The sequence below is a fragment of the Engraulis encrasicolus genome, chromosome 16 (genome assembly GCF_034702125.1).
Source record: "Engraulis encrasicolus isolate BLACKSEA-1 chromosome 16, IST_EnEncr_1.0, whole genome shotgun sequence".
In the NCBI taxonomy this organism is placed as follows: Eukaryota; Metazoa; Chordata; class Actinopteri; order Clupeiformes; family Engraulidae; genus Engraulis; species Engraulis encrasicolus.
In genome coordinates, this window is record NC_085872.1 from 24,334,502 (window position 1) to 24,350,257 (window position 15,756).

Consider the following 15,756-nt stretch of genomic DNA (forward strand, 5'->3'; position numbering starts at 1 on the left):
CCGCTCAATGGTGTCCAGATAATGGTCTGAAACTGCCATATCAATAATGTCAGCTGACACCAAGCTGATAATGTTATGTTACCTTCATTAGTCGGAGTAGGAGTCTTCTGCAGGCAGAAAGCGATTTTGATGTAATTTATTTTGTATTGATCTCTTAAAAGGGAAATGTGGTTTTTGGTGGAGTTTCTCTATACCTTGCCAGTGTAGCGGCGTACATTCTCCCTCCACTTTATTATTAGGAATAGAGCAACAATAATACAAGAGGAGTCTGCCTTTGGCCCCAAAGCAGAGCTCCCCAGTGTTTGCCATCGATTCTACAAGATGTTAGAAATGTTTCACTGCAATTCTGCTCCATATTGGCGCGGTTGCATCACACAAGTTCTGCAGATGTGTCAAGTGCACATTAACGCTGAAAATCCCCCCTCATTCAACCACGTGCCCAGGGCCATCTGTTATATTCATGTCCCATGGCATCAGGCATCAAGGAGTGTTACATTCCCTGCCATACCCATTTAAGCCACAACGAGACGGTATTTTGCTCTGTATTCTGGTGCATTATGATGCTAGAGAAGATGGATAAATTATGGACGTCAGACATACTCACATACAATCTGCACATACATTCATCCAACAGTTAATGACAAGGTGCTAACATTTGGTGCAAGTCCACCCTGGACAATGGGCATCTGTGAGGATCGCAGATCTTTGATGTTGGCATCTTTATATGATTGAGCAGCAATCGGGATTTCAGATGAGGCTTTCAGTTGCCTTTCTAGTCAGTACTACCCACTGTGCACACTGCCTGTTTATTGCAGTTTCAGCCCTGGAGTAGTTTTTCCTCAAAGATCCAGTCAAGTCTGGTTGTCTGAACTATTGAGCTCTCTGTCAGCTCAAACCAGATTGGGTGCTTCTCAGTTAATCCTTGTATTCATCTTTACACAAGAATGACCGTTTCACCTCAAACAAATACAATTTCCCTTTTATGTGTCAGGTTGATTCAGATCCTCTGAAAATCATTTTTGTGGACACATGGAATGAAACATGTGCCTGACATTTTTATCCATGTAAGATATTCATAGTTAACGCATTTGTACATTTATTTTGAACGTCATATGTTATTGTGTTGAAAATGAAATAGGCAGATTTATGTACCTATCTGTCTAGAATGTAAATACAGATCTATATGAGATTGTTCAGTCCTTTGTCATACTACCATACTGGAAGGACCATCTCACTCTCTGCCATATTTCGGTCGTATGATACAAGAGAGAAAACAGTGAATACACCAAACCTAAACGACCAAAATGCAAAAACTGATGAAAGAAAAAGAAAAATTGATGCAACGAAAAAACACATGAGAATGTAATTTAAGTGAGTTACTCCAACCCACACATGCCACAAACGCTGATAAATAGAAGAGTACTTTACTTCACATTACATGTAAAGTTCATTGGAGTGTGTCCAAAAATGACTCCCACAGACTGAGAAAAAAGTCATTACTACAACCCCGAACAAGCATGAAATTAAACAATCGTTTAATGGCTCAGAACTGCCAGGATAATGATGCCTTCAAATTTATGTATTAATTTGCATTAATTAAAGTAACATTATATCTCTGTGTTTCATATAGTGGTACATATTACCTCGTGTACTATGACACAGGGATTAACTTGATCATTAAGATTAATTAACTCTATGTCCATTCGTTTCTTTTATAGATAATCCCAGCCTTGTCAGTTACGTTCCAGTCACAGTGCAGATCTTGGATGTGAATGATAATTCGCCGTACATCGACACAGAAAACGACATCATTGTGTGCGAGACCTCCAGACTGGGCTCGGTATGTATGTGTGTGTGAATGTGTGTATGTGTGTGGGGGGGTTTTTCACCCTCGTTTTCCCCTGTCTCCTAGTTCTTCAACACCTCTACCTTTCTTTCTCAACACTTTCAATTGATGCTAATTATAGCCGTTTAGTCTTTAATTTCACCTTGCAAACTTTGACACCATTAAAAAAAAACTCCACAGCCCTTTTGGGGTTTTTTGTTTCTTTTATTTACTTTCACAACCACACTCAGATGTACGTACACATATGCACATAGGCCTACATGTAAATGTATAGTAAGTGCACACACACACACACACACATAGCCAAAGGCATATACACACAAACACTCTATTTCAGTATGCACACACACACTCAACCACACACACACAAACATACCAACAAGAATACACACACACACACACACACACACACACACACACACACACACACACACACACACACACACACACACACACACACACACACACACACACACACACACACACACACAGAGAGAGAATGCACGCACACACACACACACACACACACACACACACACACACACACACACACACACACACACACACACAGAAGAATGCACGCGCACATACACACACACACACACACACACACACACACACACACACACACACACACACACACACAGAAGAATGCACGCGCACATACACACACACACACACACACACACACACACACACACACACACACACACACACACACACACAGAAGAATGCACGCACACATACACACACATGCCCCTTTATGATATGTCTTGACACCATCAGGGCTGGATTTATCTGTGCCTGTGCAGACGTCGCAGCCCCTTGAACCTATAAATTATTCAGAGTGCACCAGTGTCTTCGCCAACAGATAGGTGCTGCATTGAGCGCTCCACAGCCGCCTCGCCTTGCAGGAAATGTTAATCATCACTCATTCAAATTGGGGACTGTGCACAGCAAAACCACGGCTGCCCGGATTCACATCCAAATAGCATTTTCTCTTCGACCCCCCCCCCCCCCCCCCTCTCCTCTCTTCAACCCCCCCTACCCCACTCCTCCCGAATGAAGATTACTAACCAGGCAGTGGCACATAATCTGTGCAGCGCATGGGGAGGTGACAGATGATGCCTGTTTAGATTAAATGTCAAGAGGCTTCACACAACACGGCGGCAGAAATTAACTGGCAATGAAGGGGAGGATTCAAGAATCTGTGCATTATTTCTGATGTCACAAGGATGGCATGGGGGGGGGGTGTCACGGGCATGAATTGTTATTTAACAGTTGCAGCTGCACTTTTTAAAAAATGATCATAGGACAGTGATCTATTTTAGGCCTAAAGTATTCTCTGTGTGTGTTTTTTACCCTTGTTACTGGCTTACAGTATGTCTGTAGGCCTATATCCCAGAAATTATCTTTATTATCTTCAAGGCACAGGCAGTTCCCCTTGTTATGTTTTGAATGTTGGCGCCATCAGTCGCTAACCACAGACTACAGACAATAGTGATTTTCTGAGGTCCATGCCGAAAATGTTGTTTGTTATCTAATCTAGTGTTCGCCCATTGCACAAAATGGCTTACAACAGCTGATCTGGGACAGGACCGATATTTCATAACCAGAGAATATGGGGTGCACTGTCAAGAGATTTATTCATTCACTTTGAACATTATGCCACTGTATGCTGTGTGCAGAGGAGTCACTAGCGTGCATGTTAAATAGTCATGTTGGCTCACTGTTTTCTTATTTATTTATAACCCGTCTAATGTTTTATTCTTAATATACTCACAGAATATTGTCATTCACAAGAATCCTCACTTTTTGTCTCTTTGAAATATATTTTAAAGTCTGATTTTGTTATGATCATATCAGGTGAGGAAAAGAATAACGGCAACCTTTGCCACTGGCAATAGATATTTTGACTCTTGATTCACATTATCTGTTGTTCCAAAAGTAGTGCATTATTCATCTTGAAGGAAATACTGTGAAGCTGAAAACCATGACTTTACACAGTGTCTTTGAAACACTTAAAAACTTCAAACATACATTTGTCATATTCAGTCAGGGTTAGTTTTGCAATAATATGGACCAATGGATCTTGCCCGTTGCTGTAATGAGTGCACAGCTGTCACTCCATTTGTTTATGACAAAAACAGCAACAATAACAAAAAATATTCATAGCTCAATTGGTCAGGACAGATACATCACTGATTCTTGAGAAAGTGGCTAAAACAGGTTGTAATCTTGACAGAAAAAAATGAAGTGAATTACAACATTATATCCTCGTAGACAAAGGTCTTGGCTTTTCAGAAATGCACAAGGCCAATCTACCCATTTTGAATTATTTTCAGAAATCAGGTTTTTCTCTGATCATACCTTGTTTTTTGTCAACACCGTCAGACACAATTAAAAGCAATAAAAAGTTTATTGATTTGGTTGCATATGTATCTGGAGTTTTTAAGTGATTGTGTGTGTTTTTTGGTTCACACATACGCCTTTAAATGTTGAAAATTCACTTTCATTCTATTTTAATACGGCTTCATGTGTTCTAATTTAAAAATATGTGCTGTCAGACAATGCTTACTTAAAGGGACAGTTTGGTCAATTTCAACATGCAGTTGTAATGCTCACACTACCCTGGACTTGTCAGTGCCTGAGATTTTTTTTTCTTCTCCTTCAGCCGTTTCCGAGATCCTGGTCATTGTAATGGGGGCAGCTCTTTGTTTACATTTCAAAAAAACATTTTTATTTATTCCCAAAAACATCCAAAAGGTTATAAAACATCAGTAGACAACTAGCAAACAGCAGTACCTTTTGGGAAAATATTTGGAGTTGGCCTATGTTTAATTTTTAAAAAATGTAAACAAACGCTGCCCCCATTAGAATTGCTCATATCTCGGAAAGGACTGAGCCGAAAAATGTGGCATCACCAGGTACTGACAAGTCAAGGGTAGCGTGAGCAATACAACTGCATGTTGAAATTGACTGAACTGTCCCTTTAATGGCTAAATAGATCAAACATTTTTTTTGTAATTTCACAAATATTCGTGTAGGCTTAAATTTGCAATTACTTTGATAATTCAACAACTCCAAAGGAACATTTTGTAAGGACATTCATTTAAAATGTCCAAAACTCCTTCTTACGGTGGTGACTTAAGAACTGACGGTGGTGACAGTAATCTGAAGGTGGTGAAAGTGACCTAATTATTACCTACATTTAGCAAAATAAATAGCCCTCTCAAGTCAATAACATCTAGCATAAACACTTTATTTTTGTGTGTGCACAGTATGTTTGTGCATGTGTTTTTTCTTCATTTGTTAGATACTCTAGGAAGTAGACCTAGATTATTGAAAATGTGGCATAAACAGGTTTTAAGTTGTTCAAATCCAAAATATAGAGGTGTATTATCATAGATGAAGGTCTTGGCTGTGCAGTGAATGTATTGGCCAAGCTCCCCATGTTTTACATTTTTCATAAAATGGGATCTTTCTTGGTTTTGTCACCAGCGTCAGACAGAATTAGAAGTAAAAACATATGTTTACTGTATTTAAGTGAATTACTTTTACAATTCAACATAATTGTAGATACTTATTGGAAGCATATTCTTAAAACTTGTCAAAAACTTGTAAAACACATGCTTTTTTGTGAACTACATCAGATGTCACCACCGTCAGGTTTTGTGACAAAAAACCCTCCAAATGCACCTCAGTGGAGGCTGGAGTATAAGTTTGGGTCACAATCATTACTAACATGTCTGGTAATGTTTCATTAACCTGCACAATTTAGTAAAATATGGAACAAGATGATGAGCAGAACAAAATCTGACAGTGGTGATTTGACGGTGTGAGACAAAAAAACAGTCTTTTACATATTATGCATTTTTTTGCTCACATTAGCCACTTCGTTTTCGCTCTGTTTCTTAGGGGCTTCATGCCGCTTCTGAAAATGTATATATAATTAACATTAATGTAACATAATACTATTAAAACCCCCGACGGTGTTGACAGTTTATGGTTGGGACAGTACCAGTTTCCAAACAAATTAACAAATTGAGGAGAAATTAGTAAACTTACAGGAGCTTCAGTGATGGTGAAGTATTCAGTAGAGCTAAAGGTTTGAAATGGGGTCCTAAGTAATGCCAATGACCTTGTGCATACCTGATTTTATTGTCTTTTAAAAAAAAAATCTGACGGTGGTGACTGGACACACTTTGAGCAATCAGAAAATAGTAGTAAATATTGCTTTACATGCACTATGTGCATATCTGCAGAACCACTTCAATATGGACTTTCACATCATGGTGATATTATTCAATAATATCAGTGATTTTTACATTTTAAGTCAATTGAAATGATGATGTCTGTCCTTGGGACAGCTGTTTTTACAGGGTGTGGGCAGGTTTATAGCCATGAAAAGTAATAAAATTACACTTAAATATTTCAAACGACTGTACATTTGTGTAACAGACCCCTGAGTCTTTACCTGGATTCATTTTGTTCATGAAAATGTAGTTTATTTTCAACAGAATTGGCAGTTTATTGCTGAGACATGTTTTAGCCGCTTTCTCAAGAATCAGTGACATATGACAAGCTTCACCAGTCCAGTAGCCCCAGAGAAATACACCGGGTTTGGTGCAGAGCTCCAGTAACGTCCCTCATGGTTCCCAGGGGAGCAGTGGAGTATACCCACTTCTAAATTTCAGGGATTTCAGTATACTCACTTAAAATTGATTGATCCATTGTTTTGAATAGCACAAATATATACAGTATACCCACTTCAAAAAATGCTCAAATATACAGTATACCCACCATTAAAAAGTAGACTACACCACTGCAGGGGAGCCCACCCGATGTGTTACTGTAGGGAAAGCCTCTTGAGTGTTGGAGAAGGGGAATCCCTTTGTATGGGATGGTAGCAGAAGGTCTCTGACAGCCTTAAAGTCTTTGAGCAGGGAGTCTCCCTCTGCCATTTAAAAATGTCATGTGTTATTGCAGGGGAGGGTCCTGCAGCTGTCACATAACATCTATAATTCTCTTTGAGGTGCATCATATAGCAAGGGGTTAGATCCTTATTCTTTTTTTATATACATATATATTTTAGGGGCTTTTATGCCTTTATTTGATAGGACAGTCTGAGATGGTGACAGGAAGTGAGTGGGACAGAGAGACGGGGGGTGGTATCGGGAAATGACCCTGGCCGGACTCGAACCGGGGTCCCCGTGGGCATGCAACCCCAAATGTGGGGGGCTTAGCGCGCTGCGCCACAGCGCCCCCTAGATCCTTATTCTATCATGATTTCCAACACTAGTATGTAAAAGCCATTGGCCGAATGAGATGTATAGCTGCCAGTGCAGTTCATCTAGTATGGGACTAACATACTTTGTCCTCAATGTGTCTACTTAGCAGTCTCATGGTTGAGTTTTGAAGAAGCCATAGGTATGAGGTCTGAAAATAGAACATTTAAGTAGTCTTGTCTATTTGTCCTTTTCAGTGTAGAGCTGGGTTTCATGGGAAACACACTGATTTTATGTTGTTTGGAAACCATTGTTCAATTAAAGGTGTAGTGTGTAGGATTGTGGATTGTGACCACAGCAGGTATTGCAACTATGCTGTTCATTGGAATTGTGCTGCCTATTGCCAAATTTGATCTGAATACTAATTTATTAACTGTCTGGTATGAGCAAAGTACAGGATGTTTTGCAGCTAAACATGTCTGGGAATTCAAAATGGCGGACATGGAGATCCCCCTTTTCATGTATGAAAAATTAAATTTTCCCAGTAATAATTAATACTTAGAATTGTATGGTGGGGGTTGGCATTCATGAAAATGTAACATTTGTGAATGGGCAGCATGAATTCTGGAAATAAACTATGTACTAAAAACATTACACGGTGTACCTTTAAACGACTCTATGTATTTAGGTAATTAAACATCAACATGTAATACTTGTGTTACAGCTTGGCAATGGAAAGCCAAGGTAGCAAATTGTACACATGTACAGGCTAGTCAGTTACCCTCACTTTCACCATCATTTGCCACAGGTACTGCTCCCACAGCAGTAACCTATTGCGTTGCAATGCTTTGCAACATTGTGTTCCTTCCTTTTAAGTTTGTTTAGTTATTTACTTTAACCAAAAACCCTTCTTTTTGAAGATAATTCTCTGTTCTTGTTATTACTGAACATTCCAAATAACTGAGGTGACCTATCTGCAAGTACAGCCACTCTGCACATGTTGCTTATTAAAATAGTAGTTGTTTTTCTATCCGTTTTTTTTTCCCCAATTGGGCATCTCCAAGCCCACAGTTTCTCAGTGTCTACTCATCTGCTTGTGCGAGCCAATTAGCTTAACAAGCTGACATGATATCACGGCTTGAAGTCGTAGTATATATTCAACCTCCCCTAATCCGCACCCTCCCACTGAGACAGCACACAACTGGACACGGCACAGCAAGGAGAGAGAGAGAGAGAGAGAGAGGGGGAGAGAGAGAGAGAGAGAGAGAGAGTGTGAGAGAGAGACAGAGAGAGACAGAGACAGAGACAGAGAGTGTGTATGTGTGTGGGCGAGAACGAGAGAGAGATAGTGCGGGCGAGACAGTTAGAGCTGTATCCATTGTCCTTCAAAAACTGTCGGGGAAGAGAAAGCCCCAGGTAGTCCAATTACACCAGTAATCCTCGGACACTATCAGAATGCATGCTACTGTCTTCCATCCATACCTCTACCTTTGTTGCTCAATTTCCCGGTCTGTCGTCTTATTTTCTATCTGTTTGTGTTTTCCCTCTTCCTCCCTCTTCCAATGAAGGTGATTCAAATAATCAAGGCCACTGACAGAGACAACTTTGCGAATGGACACTTTTCCTTCTCTCTATCAAGTGATTCAGCAGCAAACCCCAACTTCACCCTGAAGGACAATGAAGGTACAGTGTGCAAAATACATCTCGATGAAATGCATAAAAGTACAGTCTCTGGTCATTTCTACCTCTGTAAAGCACATCAATATGCTTATAATGGGGCACTAACAAAATAGCCCCTCCAAAAGCGGTCATATGATAGATTCAAAAGGGTTTAGGAAAGCAGCCTTTTTTCTAATTACAGTCTGTTTGCCAATATGGACACAGCTTGTTGTGTTTTGTGTCAGAGAGACTTCTTGTATGCCAAGGTCCATTATTCAATTTGTCTGTTCTGTTTCCCCGGGCAACATGTCTTATATTCCACAAACTAAAAGCTTTTCCCCTGATTTACACATTGAATGCCAATCCCTTTTTTTCAGAATAATTCAGCAACTACCACTACGCCTACTGTACAGTGTAACACATGTGAACTCTACACACAAAAAATTCTGCTCAGTGGTGTAACAGGATACCTACAGTATCTTTGAACACCGTCTTGAAGCAACAATAATATATTGAGGACGTATTTCATAACACCTCTTGTGGATTGGCATACACTTACAACCGCTGCTATTTCATAGATCTCCTCAACAGCGAAAACAGGTGTACTTGTCTGTGCAGGGAAAGAGGAGATCGGCGGGTGTGATAAGAAGCAGGGATGTTTAGAAACTGTGAGCCTTGTCTTGTTAGTATATCGGAGAGAACTCTCTCGTGTGGCTTCAAGTCAGGCGTGCTCTCTGCCCTAAGGCGATACACCGATTGAGTAGCCCTCCCCACGGAACCCCTGCTTCAGCCATGTTTACTCATTGGGGTTTTGGGAAGCTCCCCTTTTGGCGAGGCTTAAGAGCACTTTGATGCAGTCCTCCCTGCCACTGATTGATACAAGGCCCGTATATCTGTCATCTTTGATCACTAAAGCACCACTGAGCTGGTAAATAATAAAAGCACCTTCTAGAGGTGGGTTAGGGGTGTTTTTTTGTTGTTGTTTTTGTACATTATTAAATACATTTTAATGTGAGACAGTCCATGAACCAAAGCAGCAATTTATTCAATTATCAATACTTTGCAGTAAACAGCCGCTCCATGGGGATTTTGTATTATTATTAAACTGCCCACTTTATCTCTCTCTCTCTCTCTCTCTCTCTCTCTCTCTCTCTCTCTCTCTCTCTCTCTCTCTCTCTCTCTCTCTCTCTCTCTCTCTGGAGTCACTCCACTCTACACTCTTTTGACACTCTCTCACAGATTGCCCATGTAATCCTCATCAAGGAGCACGTGTCTGCAGTGATGCTGCTGCTGCTGCAGCTGCAAAGCTCTGCAAATGCACATCCACATGTCCCATCTGACATGCAGGGGACATTAGTGGCAGAAGTGTCTCTTAGGGGCTTTACTCACTCCATATCTGCGTGCCCAACCACCCCCTACCCCACCCCGCTCCACCTCCCCCATCCATATGCTTCATCTGGCGCCTTCATGAAATGCCTTTTAACTTCGCAATCTTGCTATTGGTTCTACCGCAGTGGTGAGAGAGTGCCAAGGCTGTGTTGTATGGATATTGTTTGCTACTGATTACACCAGCTTCACACATTCCTCCAACACATTCCTTGCACTGCACTCTGACGTGCATTTTCATGAATCAGCTGTATTTGAATACTGGGATTGTGCTCATTAATATTAATTAATATCCATTACTGTAATAACATAATTTTTTCTGAAGAGCAAGAGACTACAGCAATCCCATTTTAAAAAAAAATCACAATAGGTCAGCATTAGTCAATAATTTTACTTCTGGAGCCTGCTTATCTTCAATTCATAACTCATGCACAATTCCACATCATCAGAAGGGATGTCCAATTAATTTGGGGTTGTATCAGACTAGAGGCCTCCTCCTCCTCCTCCTCCTCCTCCTCCTCTGCTCACCACAGCACATCGCGAGGAGCAAACTGTAGGGGAGGTGGTGGTGACATCATGAAGTCACACATTTCCCACAGTGCCATGCAGAGCTGCTGTGTATCGCGGTGACCATTCTCCAGCACGCAACCATTGTACATGCACGCAAGAGAGAGAGAGAGAGAGAGAGAGAGAGAGAGAGAGAGAGAGAGAGAGAGAGAGAGAGAGAGAGAGAGAGAGAGAGGGGCCTGTGGGCAAAGGTTCCAGACCCCAGAGCCTTCTCTACCGTATGCCCACTGGAGTGTTGACATTTTTACAAGAAGGCGGGATCTTGCCTGGAGACGTGTGCTCCTCCTCTTCCTCTTCCTCCTGCCAGTGTTCCTCTTCCTTTCCTTGTCCTCGTCCTCTTCCTCCTGCCTGTGGTCCTCTTCCTCTTCCTCGTCCTCTTCCTCCTGCCTGTGCTCCTCTTCCTTTCCTCGTCCTCTCCCTCTTCCTCCTGCCTGTGCTCCTCTTCCTTTCCTTGTCCTCCTCTTCCTCCTGCCTGTCTTCCTCTTCCTTTCCTCGTCCTCCTCCTCTTCCTCCAGCCAGTGTTCCTCCTCCTCTTCCTCGTCCTCTTCCTCAGCCATGGGCACTGGGCTATTGGGAGGCGAGGCAGCCGTCCGAAGGGAGCATGAATCTGCATTTTCAAGAGCTGGGCCGTGATTGCACATACTGATCCTCGGCTCTGGGGATGCGAGGTTGAATGCTCGCCACACACAGACATACGCATGCACACGCACACGCGCGCGCGCGCACGCACACACACACACACACACACACACACACACACACACACACACACACAAGCCTCCCCGGGAACGAGAAGAGCCTGGATGCAAGAGTGGATTTAATAAGGCGTGAAGTTTCTGGCGCAGCACAGGTTTTTTTATGGCTCCACTGGCTGCTTCAATTCATCAAAAAAGAGAGAGAGAGAGAGCTGCAGCCTGCTGATCAACACTGAGAAAACAATCTCGGGAAATAAAGTTCCTGATTTTTTATTCGGTTGAAACAGTTTCGGTTTTACCTGCCAAAGGGAGGACTGTGATCAAGAAAAGGACAAGGATTTTGTCTGAATTTAATGTTTTCTTTTTTTGTGGTACCTCCACTGTACAAAAATAATAAAAAAAAATATTTTTCCCATGATCCAGTTGTTCCATCTGCTTTAACACTCATCTCAATTCACTTGCTTGGGTTCATTGCCTTCGTTCATCCTCACTCTGCGTCTGAGAAATCAATGCACAGCAGCATAAAGAGCCACATCAACAAAAGGCAACAATACCAGGCAACAACATAACAATGTCCATTTTTCCCCCCATTTCTTTTTATTATCATCATTTTCCCCACTCCCTACCTCCAGACAACAGTGCCAGCATTTTGTCGCAGAGGCGAGGCTTCAGTCAGGCGGAACAGGAGCTGTACCAGCTGGCCGTGGAGGTGAAGGACGGCGGCGAGCCCGTACTGAGCAGCACCAGCACCCTGACCCTGCGCGTGTGCCCCTGCCAGAGGGGAGGCCGGCTCAGGGCCTGCCGTGCCCAGGCCTTCCTGTCCTCCGCGGGGCTCAGCACCGGGGCTCTCATCGCCATCCTCCTCTGCATCGTCATCCTGCTGGGTAAGTGCGTGAGCTGCGGGGGTGGCAGAGGTGGCAGTGGCGGAGGGCGATGGATGGGGGGAGGGGGGATGGTGATGAGCTAGAGAGAGGTGCATCCAGGCAGGGCCTGTTGACAACTTTGGTCGGGCCCAGGACAAAGTCGTCTGAAAGGGGCCTCCGTACTGTACATACTGTGTGTGGACCCAATTCTGGGCCCAACATCTACCTGGGCCCAGGACAACTTATCCGTTTGCCCATCACTTCCAGCTTCCCTGCATCCAGGGTGAAGGAGGGGTTTAGAAGCAACGGGAAGGAGGAAGGGAGGGAGAGAGAGGTACAAAGAGAACACAGGGGATTGTGTGGGAGGGAGGGAGGGTGAGTGAGTGAATTTAAAGATCTGAGACTAAGGTGTTTTCTGTGTGTTTAAGAGGTTTTTGATCTGCTCTTTTCTTTGTAAAACATTTGTTCAGACCTTGAATGTAACCGCAGAGTGACCTCTAGTGAACGCTGGTCTAGACAGCTTTGCTTTCATCGCCGTTCTGCTAGCGCTTGCACACAGAAAAAATACCAGCTTGAGCTCCAGCTGTCTATCACAGAGTTTCGCCCATGCCAGGCAGCACAATAACGCCGCCTCTTCTGATTTTGACAGCCATTGTAGTGCTCTTTGTCACCCTGCGGAACAAGAAGAAGAAGAAGGAGCCACTAATCATCTCGGAGGAGGACGTGCGGGAGAACGTGGTGACATACGACGACGAGGGCGGCGGAGAGGAGGACACGGAGGCCTTCGACATCGTGGCGCTGCGGAACCCGGCGGCGGCAGAGGAGCTGCGACTGCGGAGGGACGCGCTGGCGCAGGTGTGGGAGGTGGCGGCCGCCGCAGGGGGGGCCGTGGGGGTCATGTGCACCTCCTCGTCTCCCGTTCTCGACAACGAGGACATCCACAGAGTCATCAAGGAGCGGGTGGTGGCGGCGGACCGGGACACGAGGGGCCCGCCGTACGACTCCCTGCAGACGTACGCTTACGAGGGCCGGGGGTCCCCCACGGGCTCCATCAGCTCCCTGGACCTTCCCGGACCTCCATCTGAGCTGGACCCAGGCGACCTGGAGGACTGGGGGCCTGGGGTTCACACTCTGGCCCGGCTTTTTACGGAGCAGGAGCACATGCACAGCCCCTGACCTGACCCCACAAGACTGCGTTTCATAAGACGATGGGATAAAAAAGCCCAAGCCCTTCTTACTGTCCGGCTTATTTACGGATGAGTGGACACATTGGGAGACAGCTTTTTTTTTTTGTAACTGTCAAAACTTGTTCACTTTTTTGATGTAGCATTGACTGTTCTTTTTCACTGGGTTCTACAAGTGGAAGGAAACAAGATGTCTTTTTTGGATTAAAAAGCACAAAATTATGTAAAAAAGAATTCAAAGACTGAAAGAGGACGCTATTTTCCCTGGTGTATATTTTATATTACTGAATAAAGTTCATGACTCTAGTTTGTGTTCTGTGGTACGTATTACACATAAATGTGCAATGACAGTTGGAGAAAGAGGGTTGTTTTGTTTTTGACAGAACAACTGGCATACTGTATGAGGTGGTCCTATGGAAACAATAGTTTACACTTCTGCTAGGACATCACTGCTGCGACAACAGCAGTGAAACTCCTGGTGACGCATCACTTTAGTTGCTGTTGCTACTGAGGAAATCATGACACTGGGAATTGGGAAAGTCATAGTTCTAAGTGGCCCTACAACACCACTCCTGACAAGTGTCTTTGTTCAGGTGATCTCACATTACTTTAAAGGTACACTGTGTAATATTTTTAGTTGCTTATTTCCAGAATTCATGCTACCCATTCACCAATGTTACTTTTTCCATGAATACTTACCACTACCATCAAATTCTATGTATTCATTATGACTGGAAAAAATGCACTTTTCATATGTGAAAAGGGGGATCTTCTCCATGGTCCGCCATTTTGAATTTCCAGAAATAGCCATTTTTAGCTGCAAAAATGACTGTGCTTGGGGCATACTAGAAAATATTAGTTTATTACTCAGTAAACTTTCATGAAAATATAACATTTGGCAGTAGGCAACCCAGTTTCAATTAGCAGCATAGTTGCAGTACCTTTTTGGCCATTTCCTGCACAGTGTACCTTTAAGAAATTTCAACACTATGAAAGCGAAAGGAAAAAAGATATATACTTGTGCCATGCACAAATTCATGCATATCACTTGGTTGTTTATTTGCATTCTTTTCAACAGCAAAGACGAATGTGATGTTAAACAATGCTTCAGAGTTTTCTTTCGGCTCACCAGCTGGTTTTAGTCTTCTGGCTAATATCATCATTACCAGGAATCTTCACTCACAAAACAGAAAAAGTGGAAAGTTTCCCACTTCCCAGCAACATGAGTACAACATTTATCACCAATGAGGGCAAGGATGCAACAACGGTGATATGTTTGTGAACCGACTGAGAATAAATGTAACGTTGATGCCACTGATGGAGTAAATTGTATTATTATGAACTACATGGCTGCGGGAAACTCACAGCTTTCCACTATCTACAGCTGTCACTTGTGTGGACACAGTAACTTTACACCTGACTAGATCAAGTGAAGACCAAATTTATGACGATGCCATGGTATATCCCTATTATTGAAGCTCTCTAAAATCTGAACCACATCAGGCCAAAACCCCAAAAATCTCTGCAATATACCACAGATATGAGAAGAACATCTGTCATTTCACTGTGCGTCCTAATACAAAATGTATGACCGGTGGTTTTCGGTCGAAGGAGGGCATAAAGACACCAACCAGTCAGCATTTTGGGAGAAGAGGTGGAAGAACTCTTCCAGTCTGCTTACTCCGAACTCCCAGATGGCTATCATTCCCTTCACCTCCCTGACCCTCACTCCTACTGTATCTGGGTCATGGCATGGACCATGATGCAACCCGTGTTCCTATTAGCAGCACAGTTCAACGTTGCATTCAGATCCAACTACTCCGAGAGAGCCAAACGGCTGCAGCTGTCAGTTAACAGGAAATCTATATCAGGATGGGATGGAGGTTTAACAACGTACAACTCATTGTTGTAAGAGTACATTTGTGAAGTAGTTACACTAAACGTGAAATAAATCAGTAAAATGCATGACTTGCTCAATCAGTTGATATGGCCCTGAAATAGATATAGAGCACTAGATCTCCAGTTGAACATCTTAGCATGTGTCAATATTACCACACTTACTGCTTAACTAATGCCAAAATGTGTACCTTATGGTAAAGAGTGCATTTACCTGTTAACTATCTTCCAAAATTAATTTCACCTCAATCAGGCCCAATTGGATTGGTTTTAGTGCTTGCTGATGGTCTTTGTGTGTGTGTGTGTGTGTGTGTGTGTGTGTGTGTGTGTGTGTGTGTGTGTGTGTGTGTGTGTGTGTGTGTGTGTGTGTGTGTGTGTGTGTGTGTGTGTGTGTGTGTGTGTGTGTGTGTGTGTGTGTGTGTGTGTGTGTGT

The 15,756-nt window shown here is 43.0% G+C and overlaps 1 protein-coding gene across 1 annotated transcript in view; it reads left to right on the plus strand.

Annotated features, from left to right (window-relative positions):
* cdh18a (cadherin 18, type 2a) overlaps nucleotides 1-13,721 on the plus strand; it is a 33,399-nt gene extending 19,678 nt beyond the window's left edge. The window contains exons 8-11 of the mRNA XM_063219941.1: nucleotides 1,719-1,840; nucleotides 8,643-8,757; nucleotides 12,014-12,265; nucleotides 12,894-13,721. Of these exons, the coding sequence (XP_063076011.1) occupies nucleotides 1,719-1,840; nucleotides 8,643-8,757; nucleotides 12,014-12,265; nucleotides 12,894-13,420 (1,016 nt within the window). The 3' untranslated portion in view covers nucleotides 13,421-13,721. The remainder of the gene's footprint in view (nucleotides 1-1,718; nucleotides 1,841-8,642; nucleotides 8,758-12,013; nucleotides 12,266-12,893) is intronic.
* The last annotated feature ends 2,035 nt before the right edge of the window (nucleotides 13,722-15,756 follow it).